This window comes from Hypomesus transpacificus, chromosome 9, assembly GCF_021917145.1.
Source record: "Hypomesus transpacificus isolate Combined female chromosome 9, fHypTra1, whole genome shotgun sequence".
Classification (NCBI taxonomy): Eukaryota; Metazoa; Chordata; class Actinopteri; order Osmeriformes; family Osmeridae; genus Hypomesus; species Hypomesus transpacificus.
In genome coordinates this window covers 7,716,753-7,739,014 of record NC_061068.1, presented here as the reverse complement: position 1 = coordinate 7,739,014, position 22,262 = coordinate 7,716,753, and the positions used below count along the sequence as shown (strand labels likewise).

The 22,262-nt window shown below is 40.9% G+C and overlaps 2 protein-coding genes across 2 annotated transcripts; one reads left to right on the top strand and one right to left on the bottom strand.

The window, feature by feature from the left end:
• Positions 1 to 410: 410 nt before the first annotated feature.
• Positions 411 to 11,023, bottom strand: zhx3a (zinc fingers and homeoboxes 3a). Its single transcript, XM_047025501.1, has 3 exons — positions 10,746 to 11,023; positions 2,363 to 5,273; positions 411 to 1,862 (listed from the first exon to the last, which is right to left on the bottom strand). Exons 2-3 carry the CDS (start codon positions 5,173 to 5,175, stop codon positions 1,829 to 1,831), a joined length of 2,847 nt encoding a protein of 948 aa, XP_046881457.1. The 5' UTR covers positions 5,176 to 5,273; positions 10,746 to 11,023; the 3' UTR covers positions 411 to 1,828.
• An 880-nt stretch (positions 11,024 to 11,903) lies between these two features.
• fam83d (family with sequence similarity 83 member D) lies at positions 11,904 to 15,851 on the top strand. Its single transcript, XM_047026269.1, has 4 exons — positions 11,904 to 12,562; positions 13,338 to 13,505; positions 13,653 to 13,777; positions 13,993 to 15,851. The coding sequence occupies exons 1-4, from the start codon at positions 12,083 to 12,085 to the stop codon at positions 14,954 to 14,956; spliced, it is 1,737 nt and encodes a 578-aa protein (XP_046882225.1). The 5' UTR covers positions 11,904 to 12,082; the 3' UTR covers positions 14,957 to 15,851.
• Positions 15,852 to 22,262: the final 6,411 nt, after the last annotated feature.

Below are 22,262 nucleotides of genomic sequence, written 5' to 3'. Positions count from 1 at the left end.
CTGTTCTCTTGTCTGCTGGTTAAGCATCTGAAACTATTCTCTAGTCTGCTGGTTAAGCCTGCTGTTTTGTGGGCAGTAAATGTTGCACACATCTGAGATTTGTCATAGAAATAAACAGTCACTTATTTGTCACATTGAATGTTATATTACAATCTGTATGTTTATATTACAAGTATATAGCCAAAGGATGTTTTGTTTTTTAGTACATACAGTACCAGTCAAAACTTTGGACGCATTTTCCCTTGTACTGTCAGTGCAAACATAGTTCTCTACCAGCAGATGACAATGTTTCTTACCTAATTTATTTATAAAATTATTAAATAATGATTCCATACATTTTGCTTTTGTTTATGTATGCACTAATTATGCTGAAGTCTATGTTTCTGTGACAATAAAACCAACAGACATTCTTGATCAGTGAATATTTTGTTTATTCTGTAAAGATTCAGAAGTGTAGAAAGGATGATACAACAGTGCTTTATGATCAAACTATTTCATAAAAGTTAACGTGATCATAACACAGTAAGTCCAGATTCCTTTTTATTGTCTCAAACCAAAATAAATTGGTAACATTCGACAAGTGCATACACTGCTGGTAGGAGGTCACCTCCAATTTCACTTTGGATGGTATAGCACCGTTCTTAGCTATTTAGCAGCTTCACAAAGATGCAGCTTTGTAGGATTCATGTAGTGACTACGTTTGTACGTTTATATGAACACATGAAAATTCAGTGGAGTGAAACACGTCTCCACATTTGGCTCTCTAGCTAGCACTGTCAGTGTCCAGGGCTTTAGATCAAATTAACATTTAGATTTTAACAACATTTTCCAGTAATGATATTTAATTTCATTACAGCAAAGTGTTGAACTTTTCCAAGTGTACAGAAGCAGCATATTCACAGATATAGACCAGCAATGACCATCAATGCACTGGAAACATTGTTGCTCTCAACAGCAAACCAGCTTAAAAAGCGACGTGAAGGGCGGACCGTCATATCAACACATGGACAAAGCAGAGTAAGGCAACGGTAGCGTGACAGGCTCTCTCTATTGAGCTTGCAGATGAAGCCAGGGCAGTGTAGAATATTGATCTTGACAGAACTGTCAATATCTTTACTCTGGGGCAGTGTGATTTTAGCATTGCTGTCTTCATTAGTGCATTGTATGTATTGTCTCTTGTGAGTAGCTGAACTGTTAAGTGATCACTAACATTTATACAGAGCAGAATAAAAACTTGTATTGATTGCATCTGGACTTACAGTGACTATAGAGGAGTAAATGGAATTGAAAAAAACAAATGAAGAAAATAGTAAAATTCAAGGCAGTGCTGAAGTACTGGTTGCTAAAAAAGTCTCACAAAGCCAACAATAACAACTCTATATGACACTTCTTTCTGTCGGGTCAATAAACAAACCGTAATAGTGCATTTTCCATCATATATGTATGTATATCTCCCTCTCCCTAACAGTATTTTCCCTCTACATAATCCCTCAATTCAAGTCAGTTATCCAGTCTGTGTGCATCCTCTTTCTATATCCGATCCATCTTACTGACCTCATTGTGCACCCACCCCACACAACCTCAAAGAAGCATGAAGAAAGGCTTTAACATCACAGGACTCAAAGTTGAGAAGTTCTTTCATTTCAGGATGTCAAAAGTAATGGTTGATGGAAGAGGTGGGGGTGAGATGGGGGTATTCACAGTTACAGACGACGGTCCAACGGTTCAGCTACAATCACATCTGCTGTCATAATGAACACACAGACTTTGGCCACAAAGCTGGCTAGCCGAAAACGTCCTGTTCCTGCTATATGATTGGATCGCTCTGTCACACTTCCAACAGCTCTGTCCTCAGGCGATCCCTTGGGGGGGAACAGACACACGCAAGCATGTGAAATGCCTGCTCATTATTGTTTTGAGTTAATGTACATACTGTTTGAATTTACATTGAGGAAATCAGAAACTAGCCCATTTAAAAGCCATTTCACCCCAGACAATTGTCATGATTTATTCACATATATTAGCGTGCTTGCTCTATCTATAATTTAACGGCCCACACTCCGACTGATCTAAAAATAGGTTCTTAAAGCACAGACCTTTGATTGTTTCAAAGAAGCCACTTAGTTTGAGTAACCACACCTTCTCTTGCTTCACTTTTCTTTATAAATCACATAAGAACAACTAACAATTATCTCACTTTATTTCTTAATTTTCTTTATAATACACTCTATATAAAACATCTTTAATAGCTATAAAACACAAAGCAATTTAAGGTGATCTGGGAAAGTCCCCAATTGTAAAGAGTTTTTCAGAGACTGCCACAAGACAGCAAATGTAAAGTTCCAGGTATAAAGTGACTTACCTGTCTTGACTGCCGTCGGTCGCCTCCACAAAGGCCTGCCCAGTGACGGGCTGCTGGTGCTTATCCTCGCTCTCCACCCAGTGATCCTGCAAAACTCCTGACTCTACTGTCTGTCCAGCCCTCCCTCTGTCCCCAGTCTCCTCAGAGTCTACGAGACTCAGCAGTGGAGTGTATGTGTCTCGCCAGACACCCCTCTGCACTGTGCTTCGCTGAACAGGCTCTTCGACAAGCTGCTTGCTCACATCCTCTTCGGCCAGTTTCTTATGAGCTGTCTGGGGGTCTTTTAGTGCATCAAGGTCCAGGTCAGTGAAGCTGCTGGCTTCTTTTAAGCCTGCTGGTGGACGCTGGTAGCTCTCTAGCCACTGCAGCTGACCATTCTTGTGGATGTAGCGGCTATCACTGAACCAGCGCACTACCTCTGACTTTGGTAGGCCTGTCATGACGCTCAGCTCTTCATACTGCTGGCTGCTGGGCCAGCGGGTGCTGGAGAACGTCTGTCTGAGAAGGTGCACCTGCTGGGGGCTCTTCTTTCCCCATGCGGCAGAGAAGGATGGCTGGGGGGACATGGCGGTCTCAGGACAGTCAGGTTTGAGCTCTGGGGTTGTGGTCTCCAGGCCAGGTGTGGTATCAAACTCATTAACCTTCAGCCTCCTCCGGTTTATCTTGATCGGGTCGACTTTAAGCCCTGTTCTAGTCTTGTCCATCTCAACTTCGTCTTCCTTTTTGATAAGCTGCTGTAAGATTGACATACCCTTTAGTGGAAACTCCTGAATACACTTGCCCTCCTCTATTATAGATATGCTGCTGCTGTTGTTTTTAGTAATGACGGTGGTGCTGGTGTTGTCATGTTGAGCATTGCTGGCATGATTCAGGTTAGGGACGCTACCATTATTGCTAGTGCTGGAATAGTCACCGCTAACACTGCCATTGTTGGTCTTGTGATGGATACCATTGTTGGTTTTGTCATCATCAGCCTGTGTTAATGGAAACGGATCCAGGTTACAGGCACTAGAATTACTGTGACATATGATGTTAGATTTGCTGGTGTTGATGATCACTTTACTTTCGTTGCTACTAAAACCTTCTAAGATAGATGGTATACTGTCAACATTACTGTTTTGTCTCCTTTCATTGTCAGATCCGCAATTATTAGTATTACTAACAATAGTTGAGCAGCCGACTATGCTGTTGCTTAAGCCGCTGTTGTTCATAGATGTCCTAGTGCCATGTTCTCCACCGTTACTACTACTGGAGAAGTAACTACTAATGCTACTGCTACTACTGCAACTACTGCTGCTACTGTTACTACGGTTGCTGGTGCTCACGACACAACTGCTGCTTCCAGCAATGTCTAACCCCAGGCCGACACTCTTGTCTGTCTCCAGTATTGGTACAATATTCTTGGTCAGTAGGTGTGATGTTCTGACCATTGTTGGACATGTAGGCGGCGTGGTGGGAGTGGTGTATGATACCCTGGTGACCTGTTGGCCTCCTGCCATGCCAGCCTGACTGGCTATGACCCTGGTCTGCCTGCCTAGCACACTACCATGGAGCAGATTGGCCGTCTGGTAGTTGGGTCCCACTGGGGCAGGTTGGGCAGTGATAGTGTGATGGCTCACTATGTGATTGGCATGTCTTTGTTTAGAGGGATGCTTTTGTGGTTCTTCTGTCTGGAACACGGTGTTGAACATCTTCCTTTTGGCCTCCTCTATCTCTTCGGGGGACCAGCTGATGCCTTGCTTCAGTCTTTGAGCTGTGAACCACAGTTTAATCTGTTCTTCAGGAAAATCAGAGACCACAGTCAAGTAGCAGAGCTCGGCTTTGGATGGGTATGGGAACTTGCCAAAGGAGGTCTTGAGAAAGCTGCTGGTGTCCATGGCAGCATCATAGGTGGGGATGCTGCTAAGCGGGATCATCACTTTGGGAAGGTTCTTGCTGGAATCAGAAGAGGGCAAAGAATAGAGAGAGGGAGTGTGCTTGTGAAAAGGTTGACTGGGCGCTGTTGTTATTACATGAATGACAGAGGTCTTCGGTACAGAAGGGGAATCAGTAACCCTGAGAGCCCCGTTCTGGAGTTCAGGCACATTTGTCAACATTTTTGGGTCCATCTCCTTCCCAGTGTCTATCCTTCGCACTTCCACAGTGTGGGAGACCACTATCTTCTTGTGCTCCCCCTTGGCCTTCATCATCCTTGCTATAGGTGTTTTAGTAAGGGAGATCCCAGATTCACAAAGGACATCCCCGTTGTCTGTGAACAAGCTTTGCTCCACTGTGGTTATCTGGTCCCTCTTTTTGACATGAAGGGAACCATGGACAGATCCCCTAGTCAGCCCAGGGTGGGCTTTTGCATTGTGCAGAGCTAGGGCCTCAAATCGAGCCACTGACACTCCACAGTTCAGGCAGTAGAAGCTGGGCTGAGCCCTGAAGTCTGCATGGCAGATATGCAGATGGTCCAAAAAGGAATTGAGATCTCTGGACTCAAAGCAGCAGGGTTGGCAACTGTATACTCCCCCTTTATACCATCGGTCTCCACCTTTAGGTCTAGCGGAGTCATGACAGAAATGGCCTGCCGCTTCTCCACTGATACTGAGGATGCTGTCTTCTGGGATCGTGGGTAGGAGCTCGGGTAGACAACCCAGGACGATCTCTTCCCGCACATGTTTGGTTTTGGAGGGGATCATGCAAGGTACAGTTGATTTCCTCTTGCTAGCCATTATGATTTTATGATAAGATGTATTGACTGATTGGTTGTCCAGTATGATAACAGGGGGCTGGTGGTGAGTGGAAAGTTCCTGATCTAGGTTAAGCGTCATGGACGAGCCGCTATATTACAGTGTTGCTTCATGTTGCCCTTTTTTCTTGGCACTCATCTCACTTGCTCACCGATGTGTATGAGCAGTTCACTGGGCACCTGTGAGAGAGAGAGAGATGAAAGATTCACGTACATGATTTTACTGTACACTAAGTATAGAAGGATCATTTATCACAGTCTCCTACACTCTCCCTGGCTCTATTCCCCAATAACAAAAATATAACTGTTATGAGCCAGTTTGAAGTCATTTCAGGACATAGGTCAACCATGGTCAATGTTTTCCGCTTACTCGCATTGTACAGTTTGTAGCTAAATATCTCATAATGTTTCTTTCTCTGGGCACTCTACCATATGCTACAAAGATTCAGAAGAAAAGATATGAAAGAGAAAACAGAGCTCTTCTCTCAACAGTCCGCCCTTTCAATGATCCTGACGCACAAACATGCTCATTTTGCACATGGTTCCCTTGATCTTTATCGCTTCCTCTTCCTACATGGAATGCCACCAATCGCAACATGACAACATGATGTTTGCATACAGAGTAATTCTCTCAATTACAGAATACTGTCACATTCAAATCAACATTCTACTGAGCCTTCAGTGAATCAAAAAGTCTTCACGTTTGTGTTCACCATGACCGTCTGGCTGGTAAATAAAAGATGAACCTGTTCCAGAATTAAAACCCCCGAATGACTGCCCACAGAACATGCTGATCCCAGACAAGCCGTGACGTTGTTTTTGTAACTGCCTCTTTTTTATTTTGTTTCTAATGACGGCTGCCTTCCATCTAAAAACAAAACAAAAAAACTAGGTCATCAGCATCTTATGCAGTAATCCCGCTTCACTGCATCCAGACGTGGGCATGTGCTGTATGTTTAGCCGCTGGAGAGGTCATGATACACTCTGACGGCACACTTGCTTAACCTTGAGTGGGAACAACCAGTTTGTTTCTTGGACCAAGTGAATTCTCACGCAATGCAAAAAACTGTTAACTGTTTGCATGAAAACTTGACAGAGGGTTTAGAATAGGATGGAATGCAATGTCGTTGTTAAAATGTAATTGTATACTAAGACAATGTAATATGAAAATCTCAATTTTCTAGTCTCAAAATATTGTCCCACTTATAGTTTCCTTCTTTCTATATAGAAAATAACATGATAGCTATGAAATCCCTCCTCCACTGGTCAACTTTAAATTACACGTTGTTCTCACGGGTCCAGGCTGACAATGTAACTGTGTTACTACAGCAAACGGACAGAAGCACCTGAGAAAAGACTGTAGTGACAGCAGACATTGCACAGACATGCCCCCTCCAGACAAACCAAACTTCCTGCATGACAAATATACAGACAGGCCAGAATGTTAGAAAATATTTCATATAAATCCAGGTCACCTATCTAAAGAATAGGGGTGCTTTATTTGGCAGGAGAGAGGAGTGATCAGACACTAGACAAGGGCTTCCCAGACAGCAAGCCATTGAATGGAGCTCTCTGAAATAAAGAGAGGCTTCGTGTTTCAGCACAGAGGTAAACTACTCAGACTAGCATTGTCCCCAGTGTGTCGTATGTCCTGATACTGGCACCGACTATTGGGCTGAGAGGAAGCTCTTTTCATCTCACTAGACCTAGAGACTAGAATCTGAACTGAGGTAAAGTGACAGCTCTCAGACTCTGTAAACACCCACGCTCATCAAAGGCTTTGCCTTGTACGTATAAAAGTATTTCCTTGTGTGCTTAACGTCACATGTGACTTTAGAAGCATCCAAGTCCTTAATTCTTCATTGTTTGAAATGTAAATGTGAAGTAAAATGTCATTTAATTTGCTGTGCTGTAGATGGGGTCAGATACAGACAGTGTCACCAAAAACTGACATTTAAAAACAAAGACAGGTATTTGTAATGGTGCTTGTCACATGAAAAATGAAGGAGAAAAAGGATGTATGAAGAGATGGGAAAACACAAGGGAGAGAGTCAGGGTAAGGTTAGTGTATGATTGATGATGACAGACTGCCATGAGTTGGTTGAAACTCCACCAAGACATTACAGACATTTTCAGTACTTCAAAGTTATCTGTGTCTTGCAAGCACCTTTAAACCGTTTCGATGGATTTCACATAAAACATTTACGGAAATATTAACCAACTACTCAAAATGGTGGGGCTAGACAGGACAACTCATGACACATATGAATAATAAAACTATTTAGAAGCATTCAGCATCTTCTGCTGAATGTCCATTAAATAGATTCATGTCATGTGAGTGGATCAGCTGGACACCCAAAATATAAGTCAGAGACAGAGAGCAATTACTGCCTAGAACAGGAAAGAGATTTGGAACAATGCTGCCCTATTTCCAAGAGGAATGTGATCCACTGCCGGGAGCTTTATTAACACGACTGACCGTTGACTTGCCATTGTTCCATTCATGTCTGAGTGTCTTCTGTAACTATTGTGATTTTCACATCTATGCTTGGCAGCATGGACTTGGGTTGGTGACACGGCTCTGTGTCTTGTCAACAGTAATCATCGGTTAGGGGTACTGAATCATCGCTCACTGTGAAATTATTTGGAGTCATCACTAATCAGGGTCAGTAGCACAGTGCGAATACAGCAGATATGTCGACTGCATCTTGTCTGTCCTTTTGCAAGCCCATCAAATATGTCTTGGATACAGTGTATGTGTTTGTGAATGTCTGCTGAGACGCAGGTGTTGGCAGGCCGTCTCCTCCTCGCCCCCCCCTTACCTCCGTGACTGCAGCCTGGTCCGCTGGGAGACCAGTCGGCAGTGCCACTCATGTGTTAACATTGCCATGGCAACTCTGCTCTTCCCCTTGCCCACCACACCACACACACACACACACACACACACACACACACACACACAGAGGAGTCACTTGCCTACACTACACTCTCCGCCCAGACAAATGCACACACTTATACAAAAAAAGACAGTTAAATTACACATCCTGGCAGTGCAGGTAGAAGTTAGTTCTACATCTTTAGCCTTGTCAGGCTTGGGTTTTAACTGTTTACAGAATTTGAGTTTCGTTCTATTAAAGATTAACAACATTCTGTACCTGCCTCATGGTACACTCTTCTCATTAAGAGTTTGTAAAACTCTACAAAGAAATTAGGACACATACTTCACTTTACATATGAATGTCCCATCAGGCCTAAGGACTGAGGGAAGGAATGTTTCTTCACTTGACTTCCTGAATGCCATCTCTACTTCTTCGGGTTTCTAATATAAAAATGCCTAAAGAATATACAAACACAAATCTCGTCCCTATGGCTGAACTGAATGAAAGACAAACAGTGTGTGGAAAAATTCTTAGTCTCATGTCCTTGTTGACGAATAACTCTTTAATTTCTGTAGCCAAGACAACAGGCATTGATTTGACAACTTAAAAAGAAAAGGGAAGAAAAATGGCGGTGCACCGTACATTATACTGTCCCACCTAAAATGGCTGACATCACAGTCCCATGTTACTGCCAGAATCTGGCAAACACCAGCTACTGCTGACCAAACCTTTCTTGCATGGGACAGAGAGAAGCAGGGGCAGTGTCGTCACAAGCCCCCAGCTTTTCTTCTCACAGCGACAGAAGTTTATTGCAGTTGGAACTATGCAAACAGTCTATGTCAGCAAAGCTTTGGATAGCTTTGGGTCTTGATAATACGATACGAACTATGAGAAAGGATGAAAAGCATGGGAAAATGTGAACGGTGTAGATGGTATGCATACCTATACTTGGGGAAAGCTGTTCAAGAACTCCATTGATTTCAAGCTTATTTTGTAAGGATGAGGACGTATGCTTTTTTCCCCAAGATATGCTTGTTTGCACAGACCTGGTAGGAAATAGATCTGGTTGGCATTAGTAAGCTGATTTTCCTCTCTGAACTTCGGAATGTACACTGGATGTCAGCTAAAACTGCAAATCATGACCATATGACCCTCCTCCGATGAGCTCTGGTGATTAACATAAAACCAAGTGAACTGAAGACATGAAAATATGATTTAACTGGTGATGATAAAAATCTGAACATATAATCCTCCTAATGGAATATGCCTGTTACTAAGGAGAACCATGTAGGGACAGTCAGCCCATTACAGAGTGTCTGTGTATACAAACATGCTCTGTTATGGCCATAACCAAAACTGTGAGCCATTCCTAATTGCAGAGAGTCAGAATGAAAGGCAATATGTCTGGCATCCTCATTAGACCAGTTCATAGAAGAGAGATGGAGGAACGTTCCCAGGGATCCACAAAGGGAACTGACATTCCCCCAGTGTACAGTGAGACAGTCCACACGTCAGATTCATTGGACCCTGCTTAACTGAGCACACTGTGGAGCCAGGTGATGAGAGGTGGTCTACCTTTGCATTTGCTAGTAAAGAGAGACTTAAAGCAGTACTGATAAGAGAGCAATCTGTGAACTCTATGTTGATTATATCAGTTATAGTATCTTTCAGATTAACGTATGGATAAGTGACTAGGCATTAGGAAATACTATAAATGACAATATTGTAATTTTTCACTATTTAGTGAAAAGTTAACATGTCCATGGCAGGTCAATGCCAGTGTGAGACCCTCATCAAGTGCTGAGATGCTGCAGTCTAGGTTATTTAATTTAATGGTTGCAAGGCACTAAGGGTGATAGTGGCTGAGGCAGCTTTAGTCACCAGCCTACAGGGACTCCTCCTGAATGTCTGTGTCACAGGCTGCAGCCATGGCACATGATAGTCAGCATTCCACTAGAATAGTGCATTAATGCCAAGGCAACTAACTGGACCACAACAATAACGTGTGCTATTTGTATAAAATAAGTTATCACTTCAGATGAAGCATTTACGTGCATTTCCGCCTAATTAACTAAACAACTAAATAGGCTAATGTATGGGTCAAGATATTCACTATCATTAAGATCAGGTAGAAAATGAAAGCAATTTAGTTCCATTATAGCCTACTACCCTTAATACATTCAGTGAATGTGCGTGTGTGGAAGGAGGTATTACACTAAACAATTCAAACAGAGGGAAGACATTTTCGGATGTAAAAATCTGGACCCACGTCATATTGTCCGGTAAATAACTCCTTTCTAATATCCGGATATTCTTTGAATAAAACACCTCAACTAGAGAGTGTAACCATTGTCACGAGATGAAATCCGCTCTATCCAATACAATTTTTTTTTTTAAACGTCACATTGTAGCCCGTTCACGAACTATGGGGGTAAAGACGAACGTTAGTCTTCATTGACACTGTAGCGAACTGACAAGTTAACCCGTTCACTTCAGAAGCCTGTTGGCAAACACAGCATTGGTTTACTTGTTATTAAAAACCCAAAGCTCATACTGTAGCCATGGTAGCATTTGAATATTCCCCAAAATCCAAACTCGCACCCCCCACCTACTGTCGCCATTTTATACATTGGCGACTTCATATAAACTGGCTGGACTACTACAGCACAACATAAAAATTCAATAGCGAGTTACAATTTTAGTAAACAACTTTGAGTCATGTCACCCACACGCGTTGTTCGATTGCCTAAAAGAATAGCCTATGTGGGCTTACCTTGAATGTTGGTCAGGGGAAAATGGAATCCGACATTAATATAGAAAATATTATTTTAATAGCTCCGTTCGTAGCGCTTTGTAAAAAGAAGAGGGTGGGACCTCTCCTCATGTGAACCCGGTGAACTGGCGTGAACTCGGCAGTGACCACAACTAGGTAGGCTGCATTACCTCTCCTTGCTTAGTGCATGGACAGAAAGCAACTATGGTCGACAGCGCAGGACGAGGCAGCCAAAAATTATACGGTGTATTTCCTATGAACACGTGATTCAAAGCGTCACCCAAAATTCCAAAAACCCTTTCATCTAATTTTTGGAGAGGCGGGGGTCGTGCAGTGGATGCATTTGCATTGGGGAAAATGTCGGGCATGGCAGGGCTATATAGACCGAATCAACAGTGCAGCCGAAACTATATCAACAAATACAAAAATAAATAGACAACCGGGTTGGGCCTACTACCTTATGCTACATGACCGATTACCCAATTTGCGCAAAATTGAATATTTATAAACCACGTTAAATAGCAGGAAATAAAGCATTTGACACATATAGGCCTACCTACAGTATACGAGTATAGGTTAATAGCCCCCATGTGTTCCTAATTTTTTTGTTCTGATAGTTCTCGGCCTATCCCGGTATAGCGTCTCTGAAGATATAATATACGATACAGGTCTACAGTATCATATATTGATATAGAAACTATGAACATTACATCATTTGGGCTACATTGCCTGGACTATAATGTCCACCTAACTCAATCCCAAACTAAATTTAACTGAAAGTAGAATCATTTTCTTTATTTTTTCAGTAATGGTCCATCCTTTCATTTTGTGTTATTCTAAGGCTGAGGTTTTTTTTCTTTCGTTTTCCTTAATTATTGGAAAGCTAACCAGCAGCTTAAGCCTATGTAGAACTAATTGTTACATATGTCTACTTCATAATGCGGCTTAGTCTATCTTTTGATCTCATATAGCCTAATGTAGACTGTTTGTTTCAGTGTATCTGGAATGGGTAGTATGTAAAATCTAAGAAATTGCCAATAGGTGGCATGGGCTACACACGTAGACTTGGAAAAGGTGAGAGTGGCAGCCTGAAAGCGGTTGTTTGCCTCCAAATTCAAATGTCTGGCCAATGAGTGTAGAGCGTTTACAGAGTGGCAGTCTCAAAGCATATCCAGATATGAGAAGAGCATGCATTTCTGTGACAATTGTAGCCAATAGCCTACTGATATCCGAAGGGCAGGGCTGAATGGGACGCTAAATACAAACTCGCTTTACGACTGTTGGTTGTTACCTGTAGACTGAGCTGTTTTTGAAGTATATGCTATAATAGCAACATTATGGCGCTATCGCAGTGTTTGGACGATTCACCTGCTAGGTGGCCCTCTAAACAAGGAAATGATCATAATCTTCAAGAATTTTACAACGAAAGACACCGACTCGCATTGGAAGAGCTCGTTTCAGGAGGGGTTGACAACTTTAAGGAATTTCTCATAAAAGAGAGTATTCCCAATTTTTTGTCGGATGACGAGATACGCGGCATTGGTCGCACGGCGGTCGACCCACGGTGTATGTCTATTCACGGAAATGAGATGATTTTCGAGCAGTCGGTACGCAGTTCCATGGACTGTTCTTCCGTCACTTATTTCCCCGAGATTTCTGACATTGAGCCTCCTTTATTAGAAATCGGCTGGCCTGCCTTTACCTCGGGTTCCTTCCGCGGAGTCACTCGCGCTGTTGCTCATTTCCAACCCAGCTATGGCGAATGTATTTACAGTTGTAAGGAAGCTGCAAGACGAATGATAAAAAGCGCCAAAGAGGTAGGCTATGACAAAAGACAAATGTGTCGTTTACATCATCCTTACAGTAGTTCATTAATAGCAGACGTACAAGGGTCATTTTAACATTGAACATTTTGTTGGCCTGCTAAAGGAAGACAATTAGGCCTATGGGACACTTCTAGTGTGGACACTTAATTGTGGTAAAAAATATAAATATTCACCTCCTAAGTGTAACAAACAAGATATTTGAGTCAACCAAGCCTTAATAATCGTGTAGACTACAGGTTGGGAACTGTTGTCCTAGTTCTCTAACCTCCCGGTGATTCAACATTCCAGCCAATAGGAGATTAGAAATCTTCTAACTGAAGTTCTGTTGCTGAATTTTGAATGTATACCTTGGAGCACTTTAACGGCTTAGGCCTACATCTGAATGTGCCTAAACACGCCTCTGGTAACTACTGACACATTGCTTTGCATGTTTGAGTGCAGGTGAGGTGTGATGGGCATACGTTTTTTACTCATCAGAGAGAACTATTAAGGAACTTTAGGAAAACCCTCAAAGCAGTGAAAAATTCCTTGCCTGCTTCTGAAAAATGTGTGGCCACCTTCTGCAGAAAATCCCATGGCACCCTCACAATGTGCTTGGTTGTCTTTCATAGAAATGTGTTTGCTGACCAAGTATTACAGCTGATAGCTATGGTAACAGACATGACTGCTGGATTTGAGTAATGCCGTGGGAGTAAAGAACCATATTTGTTTAGCTATTTTTTACCTTAAAAAAAAAAACCTCAAGTGTCTTTGTTGACCTTAACAGGTAATTGCCATAGTGACAGACTCCCTCACTGACCTGGACATTTTCAAGGATCTACAGGAAGCATGCACCACACGTAGAGTCCCTGTGTACATCTTACTGGACCAGTCATGTGCTCCCGCTTTTCTCAAAATGTGCAGCAACATCAAAGTGCAATTGGAGGAGCTTCGGGTAAGTGGACATGGGTGTAATGTATTTTATATGATGTATATTTCAAGAAATCATGAGAATCAACCAATACAACATATTTTGCTTTTATCAATTATAACAACCTGTGACTATTTTATAATCTGTATTATTTCATCCTTGTCTTAAAAGCAAATGCGAGTGAGAACCATAACTGGAGGAACATACTTTATGAGATCAGGGGCTAAGATTACTGGAAAAGTTCATGAACGGTTCATGTTGATTGATGGGAACAGAGTGGCGACAGGCTCCTACAGGTAAAGAACCCACTTCCCTCAGTCAAATAAGGGATCAAAGTGACATAGCCTATCATTAATATTCATACTGTAACTTTACTGTACATGCAGGAACAAGTCAGAACATTTAATGTTATTCCCTAGATTTTGTGCAATCTGTAATATTACATTATCTGTCATTATTTGCCGGATTTGTGTATGTAATAGTGTGAGTTAAATTGCATTCTTCTGTGCAGGTTCAACTGGACAGATGGAAAACTGAACAGTAGCAACCTCATTGAGTTGTCTGGCCAGATTACAGAGAATTTTGACGAAGAGTTTCGCATACTCTATGCCCAGTCCATGCCCATCAGCACCCAGGGCCTTCCCAGTGCCCGCAACAGTGGCATCTATGATCATTTGCTCATCAGACCCCAAATAACCTCGTCCCCTCAGCCTGCAAGGCAGAGGCCTATGGAGTCTATCTGTCAGACCAGCACACCTAGCCGAGCCCCAGTCCCAGTACTGGGGCCCCGCAGTGAGCTGACAGAAGAGGTGGGATGTAAGAGCAGTGCGGTATCCAACTCATCCACCATTGGTGAAAACTGGATGGAGCAGCACATGCAGGAAGTCCTAACTGGCAGTGTTGTACAATGCTTATCTCCTGATGAAACCCCACCTAACACAGCAATGGATCAGGTAGCATTACCCATCAAACCCCTTTGCCATGTCTTCACCCAGACTAGTTGTGTAAAGGTGAACACTGCAGTCCAGACTGACTTGGAGCCCTTCCCACTGCACACTGACTTACCCCACTGCCCAGACAACACAACTGCTGCTCACAAAATCACCTGCATCCAGAAAGAAGTCTCCTCCTCTGACACCAGCTCTGCCTCCCGTAACCACCTCTCCACCCCACATAGGATGGTTTATCCTCCTGTACGCCGTCACTGTACAGTGCCCCCTGATGACAATTTGAGGGACTGCCTCCACAATCTGACTAAAGAGAGGCAGTACCACTACTCCACCATTCGCTCCAAGCTGGAGCACATGGTGACCATGCTGTCCCATCGCCGTGAACTGGTGGACCTCACCAACATGGCCTTGGGGCCGGGTCTGCACAGAGCACAGAAGGCACAGAAAGAATTTGGGCAGAGGGTTGACCCTGGCTTTCTGGTGGATGGTATGGGGACTTGGCCAAGGGCCAGATGTCTACACTAAAAGTACTTGGCTGCAGGGTTCTGTTTGTGGAAGATATGAGGGAAAGATTGATTTGCTTTATATACACTGGAAGTGATTCACTAACGCTAAGTCACAAAAATACTTAATCAATATTATGCAATGTGGAGTTTGATAAACATAGTAGAATACATTAATTTCAGGCACATTAGTAAGTGTAACTGTTAGTTACCTTACAAGATACAATAGCTGATGTTGCATACAATGGTACAACTATTTTCTATATCTTTACATTGTTCTTCTATTTATCATGTTGGGGATTTCCTGCAATCTTACTAGATAGAAAACACTGCTGTATACAGACTGCCAAAACAAATAATTTAGAAATGGAAACACTTGACAACTCTCATACCTAAATGAACAGACAGTTATTTGTTCATGTGAACACAGACAGAGGTATTTCATTGGCATAACATTTTTCTTCAGGGATTCTCTGGGTTTTAGTTGACCTATAATTTTTTTTTATATTGTTTTATCAGTTTAAGGGAAATTTAAAGGATTCAGTCCAGGAGGTTTTATACTGTTTTTTTATTACCATAAAAGCTTTATTATTTATATTTCTAACACACTTTGTCTTACACAATGGAACTCTTCTTTTTCTCCTGCCTGAACTCTTTCTTACAATGTACAGTACAGTCAGCTGTACTTGTCAATACATACACATTGTTATTTTGGTAAGATTCTTTAATGAGACTATTTTAGATGTTCTGCAATATTGTAACCACATATATCAACCCATGGTTTGTGACAACAGTCATGAAGATAATATTTGCAGAATGATGCATCTACATCATTACGATATGCCATATGCCAAAGAGTAAAGGAATGTAAATTCAAATGTATGGATACAGGGCAATAAAACACTTAATAATCTTAAGGAAATTTGTTTTTTCTATCTTGATTATTTAAAGAAAATTATTTTGACCTTTTTTCAAACTTGTGAATGCAGTGAGAAAGTGGAATTGTGCCACCATAACACTGAAGTTATTGTAGGTGCGGGGTCTAAGGTCCTGACTGCAGTCTTACTTGAAGACAAAGGTCCCATAACAAGCAAACTAGACCAATGTCTTGGTTTCATTTATGTGTCCTCCCAAATGTTCTTCTCAGAAGTTAGTTGTAATATTTAACCATCAAGAACAGTATGTTCCAGCTACAATAGTACATAGCAATAGCTTTTCTTGTCACTGCCTTCCTATCACAGCAATATATTTAAGTTTAGTTTATGAAGAAATAGTAGGAACAATTAAAAGGAAGAATAAATGCAAAGAATAGTTTTGCCAAAAATGGCAGGTGACAGAGGTAAAAATATAAAGTAAATTACTTTGCTTTGTTACTTTCTCTAACTAACAAACACATTTGGAATATTTTGACAGTCTGTGATCCTGACTGAAGTACGAATGTCTAGTTTATGCTTCTATTGATGAAGAGATCAGTTCGCGGACTCAGTAGCAACAATACCCTTTGTCTGCCACCAGAGAGAGCCATAACCTTAGCAAATAAAATGGTTGGTCAATGTTTTGTGTTTGGTTTTAACTGATTGCTTTGAAAAGCATGCTGGTAACTATTAACTGCTTTGCAAAAGCAATTTACAGATTTTTCTAGATCAGATTTGATTGATTGTACTTTAGAATACTAAAACTATACAGTATGTTCTGTTTAAGTCTTTTCCAGGATCCCATTTGTGCACTGACTGAGGCTATTGTAGTGCATGCTGGGTAAAGACCTTTTGGCTGTCATAGTAGCTGAAATAAGGTGTAACATTGTCTTCTACCACATAATGAATTAAAAGCTAATTTGTAACTACGAGTTTGCCATTGTGTATTATCATAGATCACAATTATGGAAATGGGGTTTCACCTTGTAAATGCCTGGTCTACAACCACCTCAAAATCTTGCAAATGTAATCATTTTTTTCAATTGCTAATTTGACAGACCTGGTACATGCGTGCCTGTCATTGCAATATTTTGCCATAACACATCTGCTAGCTGGAACCTTGTTTTATAATAATTGTTTGTTTTGTCCTGTCTCAAGAAAACAGAACAAATACATGTGTGTCAGTTTTTCTGTACTTGTACAGGAAATTCCTTAATTCAAATAATAGCACAAAGAATGTCCAAAACAGGGGGCGAAAGCCGCTTAAATATCTTAGTCAGCAGTGACAGCACCCTATTCATGTCCATCGACAACAGTGACTAGGAAAAGAAAGACAGCTATATCCACTGCCATTGATGGTTGAATTTGTGTTTATCACCTTGTGGATGTAGGAACTCAATTGATGCCTGAGTACTAGCTTCCATTGCATTGACTCCCATATTTGCAGCTATATCGATTACAGGCAAGAAAGTAGACACAGTTGCTTTGCAGTATTCTCATTTAATTCCATCATCTTCAAATGTTTGAGTTGAAAGTTATAATTCTGTATTTGTAATTATTAGTATCCTTAAACTGGCCTGCTTGTATTCATTAGTGTCACAGTTTGAAATGCCCCCCTTGACAGTGAACACTTTAATTACTCTAAACATGTTTTTTTTCGATGAGTTTGGGTAATTGCTTTATCCTCATTGGTCAGATAGAGAGCTATGGTTGTTCCCATAAGCAGCTTGTTCCCATAAGCAAGTATTTTTACAAACTGAAAAATACACACACAAACACACGTACATTTGTTTAGGCATTTCACTCTCTTGCTATAATGTAAAAAGACTGCTATAAAACCTTTTAAATAAATAATTAATTAGGTTTAATGCTATTAAACCTTTTATAAATAAAACCTGCTTGGTTTGCTGAATCTCATTTGTTGTACTACCCTCCCCGTCATAGTTAATCTTGTTTGCATTGCCATTCCTAGTTTGTTTTCCATGAGGGAGGGCATGGGTAGTCATTGCTTCGAAGAGGGAGGGTTTGGCCTTAGGGCAGAAAACATTGATAAAAATGTTCATGTCTTTGGAAAATGAAGTGATCCTAAAACATGTAGTCAGTTTTATGCTGTTGTTCATTGTTTGTTTGAGTTATTTATTGTGTCATGTACAAAATGTTGTCTCAATGAATGTGACACTTTCTGGCCTTAAAATGCTGATGCCACATCTCTGTAGACTAATGCAGGTGGAGGGTATTGTTGATAGCTTCTCTGTGCTAACTGCATACTCATGCACTTAAACTCTGTCCAACAGCATGGCTGCTATTTTTAGACATGTCCAGCTGCTCCTCTGCCTCCTCCCTTAAACCAGTGATTTATAGTACAGGCATACGTGAAACAGCTGTAGTGTCGTGCCACATGCTATGTTTGTCAGAGTAGTGCAACCTACACTGGGTGGGCCTCAATTGTATAACTTGCAAACCAAGAAAAACATGGAGTACCACACAGTTTGTACTTGTTTTTGTTGTTGTTCTTCTGATTGGTTCTATTCTGCAATTTATTGAAGCATGTAACTTGGACTGTTTTTATATATTATTTTCAGGTGGACGTATATCATGTTTTTAAGATATACATTTTTGTACAACATGATGACATACTTGAACATAATCTATTGGTGACATTTTATTATAATGTCCTCCTTGTTCTTAGAAAAGATTGCTTATATACTTCCTGTGCTGTTATTATAACGGACGGTAATGGTAAGGACGGTATGTCTTCTCATTGTTATAGAATCCCATGTGTTTCACAACACTTTAATTATATAGTTTAGAGTATATACCTCAACTATAGATTCTGTATCTGCAGTCTTGTCCCTAGTTTCGGTTCTATTTTATAAAAGCTCTGTCAGTGACCAGGATGCTTAATCATATTGATCACTATCAGTAGACAAAGAAGAACAACAGATAAAATAGTAAACAAACAACTGCTGTCTCCATGCTACATGGGTTGGGGGGGTCATGGTGTGTGGATCTGGGGGGGGGGGGGGTCATTTCAAAGCTTATTATTAAATTATTCAAAGAATTGGAAAACCAGACTTACTTTCAGACAAAGTAACGAGTATCAAGCCTGCTGGATGCATTCCACATGACACTTACTCTGGTGTCTATTTCAGCAGCTCTCTCTTATTGATGCATGTTTTCCATTGATCCATCCATTGATTTGCTATGCAATCCATTACCTATCTGTCTGTTTCAGCAGGCTTTTAAATTATCAGTCAGCTTGAGCTATTAAGGTGAGTGGTAGAGAAGTCCAAAGGTTGGAGATATATCCACTAGAAAACGCTGGTGGGCTCTTAGAGATAAGAAGAAGGGAGTGGGAGAAAGATAGTGTCTTTAAAAGAGGTTTGCATTTTTATTTCACAAACCACAATCATCCTGAGAACCAAGCCAGAGAAAAGAACTATAATCATGCGCTAATGCCAACTCTGGTTTACACTGAAATAGTAAGGCAGATCTTCACTGCAAATACACTGTATGCACTATATCTCTTTTTGTGGGTAGTCAACAGTGTGTCAGGAAGAGAACACTGAGAAGGGAATCAACTTTGACCCCTTCTATGAGGCTAGTTGATCCACAGCAGGGTCAAGTGGTGCATTTGCCATTTCAGACGGATTCATGGGTAATGGGATTGATATCATTAGTCCTTAGATGGTCAATTAAATGTTTAATTAACTGAGACTGACATCAGATAATTGAATTATTGACTGTTCTCGCAGTAACATTTGTCTTTAAAATGGTTTAGTGCAGACCTGTCTTAAATCTATGGCCTTTTGTTGTATATGTAGTCCCCTGAGGTGTTGTGACTGATTAAAATGATTGGATTATCAAGTTAATTTATTATCTTCTTAAATAAAATGATGAACTTCGGTGAAGATTTAAACATAGATCATCAAGGAGAGGATTTCAATACCTGCGTGTTTTGTTGTTATCATGCTGCATCTTAGTGACATCAGACATTTACAATTTGTCTTTTCAGAAAACAGCTTACTTACAGCTCAAGACAAGAGAGAATGGGAATGAAATGCAGTGCTGGTAAAGCACAACTGTTCGGAGATATTTGGCAATGAGTGTCATAATTGTTTCGTACCATTGCTACTCTATTTTAATCTCTGAGTAATGCTCACTGTTCATTGTCAGAAAAACAGGAGAAAATGACGTGTATCTATGTGAAAGAGGTATGCTTACTGACAGAAGCTTATAGCTGTGGTCAAATCATTTGAATGATAACTATACATTCATTTTAATCTTTTGACACTCTACTGTTTAATCCTAGATGGCTCAGATCAGCTCCTGTAGATCAAGAAGTAATACTGTCAGCTGCCGTGTGGAACTGGAACTTGTTTCCATTCCTGTGGGAAAGCTCATCATGCCCCCTGTCCAGTAGTAACAAAAACAAACACACACACACACTTACCCACTCCACAAGCACATACAAACTCACACAGATAAATGCACACAGGCTGTGGAACACAGCCATGCAGGCAGTCCCAGCTGACTTCACAGCCCCTATCTGTTGAACTGAAGACTGAGAACCCTGTTACTCATGCTCTGGCCACAGCCCACTGCTGACACTAGATATGCAATACTTAGATAGGGACAGAGATAGGTATGTATGTGCGTGTCAAAATAGCTAAGAACTATGAGGAGTTTGGAAACATGAAGAGTGTGGAGGACACGTGACAATTTAGAAGCCAGTACTCTTTAGTCTCTGTCTAAATTCTACAGGCTTTGCACATTTTGCTTTCCGATCTTAGAATTGGAGATATTCAAAATTGTTTATGATTAAACCTTCCTGCAAACATATCAATGACATTGGTAGTGTCCACTGGGCATAAACAATTTAATTGGGATTATCCCCTAAGATTGTTTAAAGAGATGAATCTCCTAAGAAAGGGAAATGTGAGGTGTCATGCCAGTCACAGCTACCTGCAGAGTGGAATAAGTGTCGGGGCTGATTTTGACAGGTTTATCAAGAGATCAGTGAGAGATAAAAAGTTCAGAGGCTGCTCCTATTTCAAACCCTGGTCCTGTGGGAAAGCTTAACGTTCCTGATTGCCATCCTTTACCCGTTTCTTTAACTGCCACTTCAAAAGTGTAAGGAAAACAAATAATTTGAAAGCTGAACAGTAAAAAATAATCTAAAACCTGTACAAATCTGGCTAAATGTTTGACGATAATAAATAGTTTCAGCCCACACTAGCTATAATCAGACATTTTAATATTTATGAATTGTTACTTAGTCACTATTGAAAAACATGTGAGTCAAAACCATTCCTCTGCTAGTTTATATATAGCCCAACATGCCATTACCCCTGTCACAGAGAGTTATCATGACCTTTTGACCTTTACTCAACCGCACAAAAGAAGACTTTGACCAGACATAAATACTTCAGGTGTTTTTGCCAACATAGCAAAATACTAACACAAATATGGTAAACAACAGATGATAAGAGCAGATAAGTGAACTGTAATATGACCTTTTTGGTCAACCTTTATAATCACTGTTGATCTACTGATTTGTCACCAAATCACTTTCACAAATACTTTCTGTCTCTCTCCCTCAACATCTGTCAGTCGGTTTGTGTGAAAGTACGGGAGACAAGACAGCTTGTACTTTCTCACAACAATGGCATCCTTGAGTTTTAAGAACACCTGACAGTTAGGTTTAGGTCATATAGGTTGTAGGGTTACATGTCAGAGGTCATCAAACCTTTATGCACAACACGTTGTGCCTGTTAGTGATGCAGAGCCATTCCTAAGCCACATGTGGTAGTTAGCCTTCCCGTACAAACTAGGTAGTCATTGTCTTTCATCTTGAACAGGGACATGTTGGGCATGAGCAGTGAAGATGTGTCACTATTTCACGTGATAAAACTGGCCTCTGAAATGTAAAGATGTAGGAAAGGGATGAAAGATTATCTTGTTCTATCATTCATGTTTTGGTTTTCTCCCTGTGTTTTTGCTTCTCTGGGAAAATAACAGTCTGTTTAGTTTTTTGTGTTACAATTCCAGAACAAAGTGCTTTCTACATTTCAACCACAAAAGAAGATAACAACTACATGAGTGTACTGGAGTGTAAGGGACACCATTCCCTTAAATAGATCCATTTAATAAGCTGTGCCAATTAAAACTTCCCATCTATAGATAAACCACAGAACCAAGATGATTTGAGTCTTTGGTTGCTAGTTGTTTTCGTTCTTCTATCTTTAACAATGGTGAGAATACTGGATTATAGAGTGAGTATGTGAGCAATAGCTGTAAGTGGTCCGTAAGAGACTGCTGAAAATGTAGTGCTGAGCAGTAGTACATGGCTGTCCTTGAAGCCCTCTTGGTTCTTCTGAGAAACATGGGGGAAGACAAATGACACATAGTTTT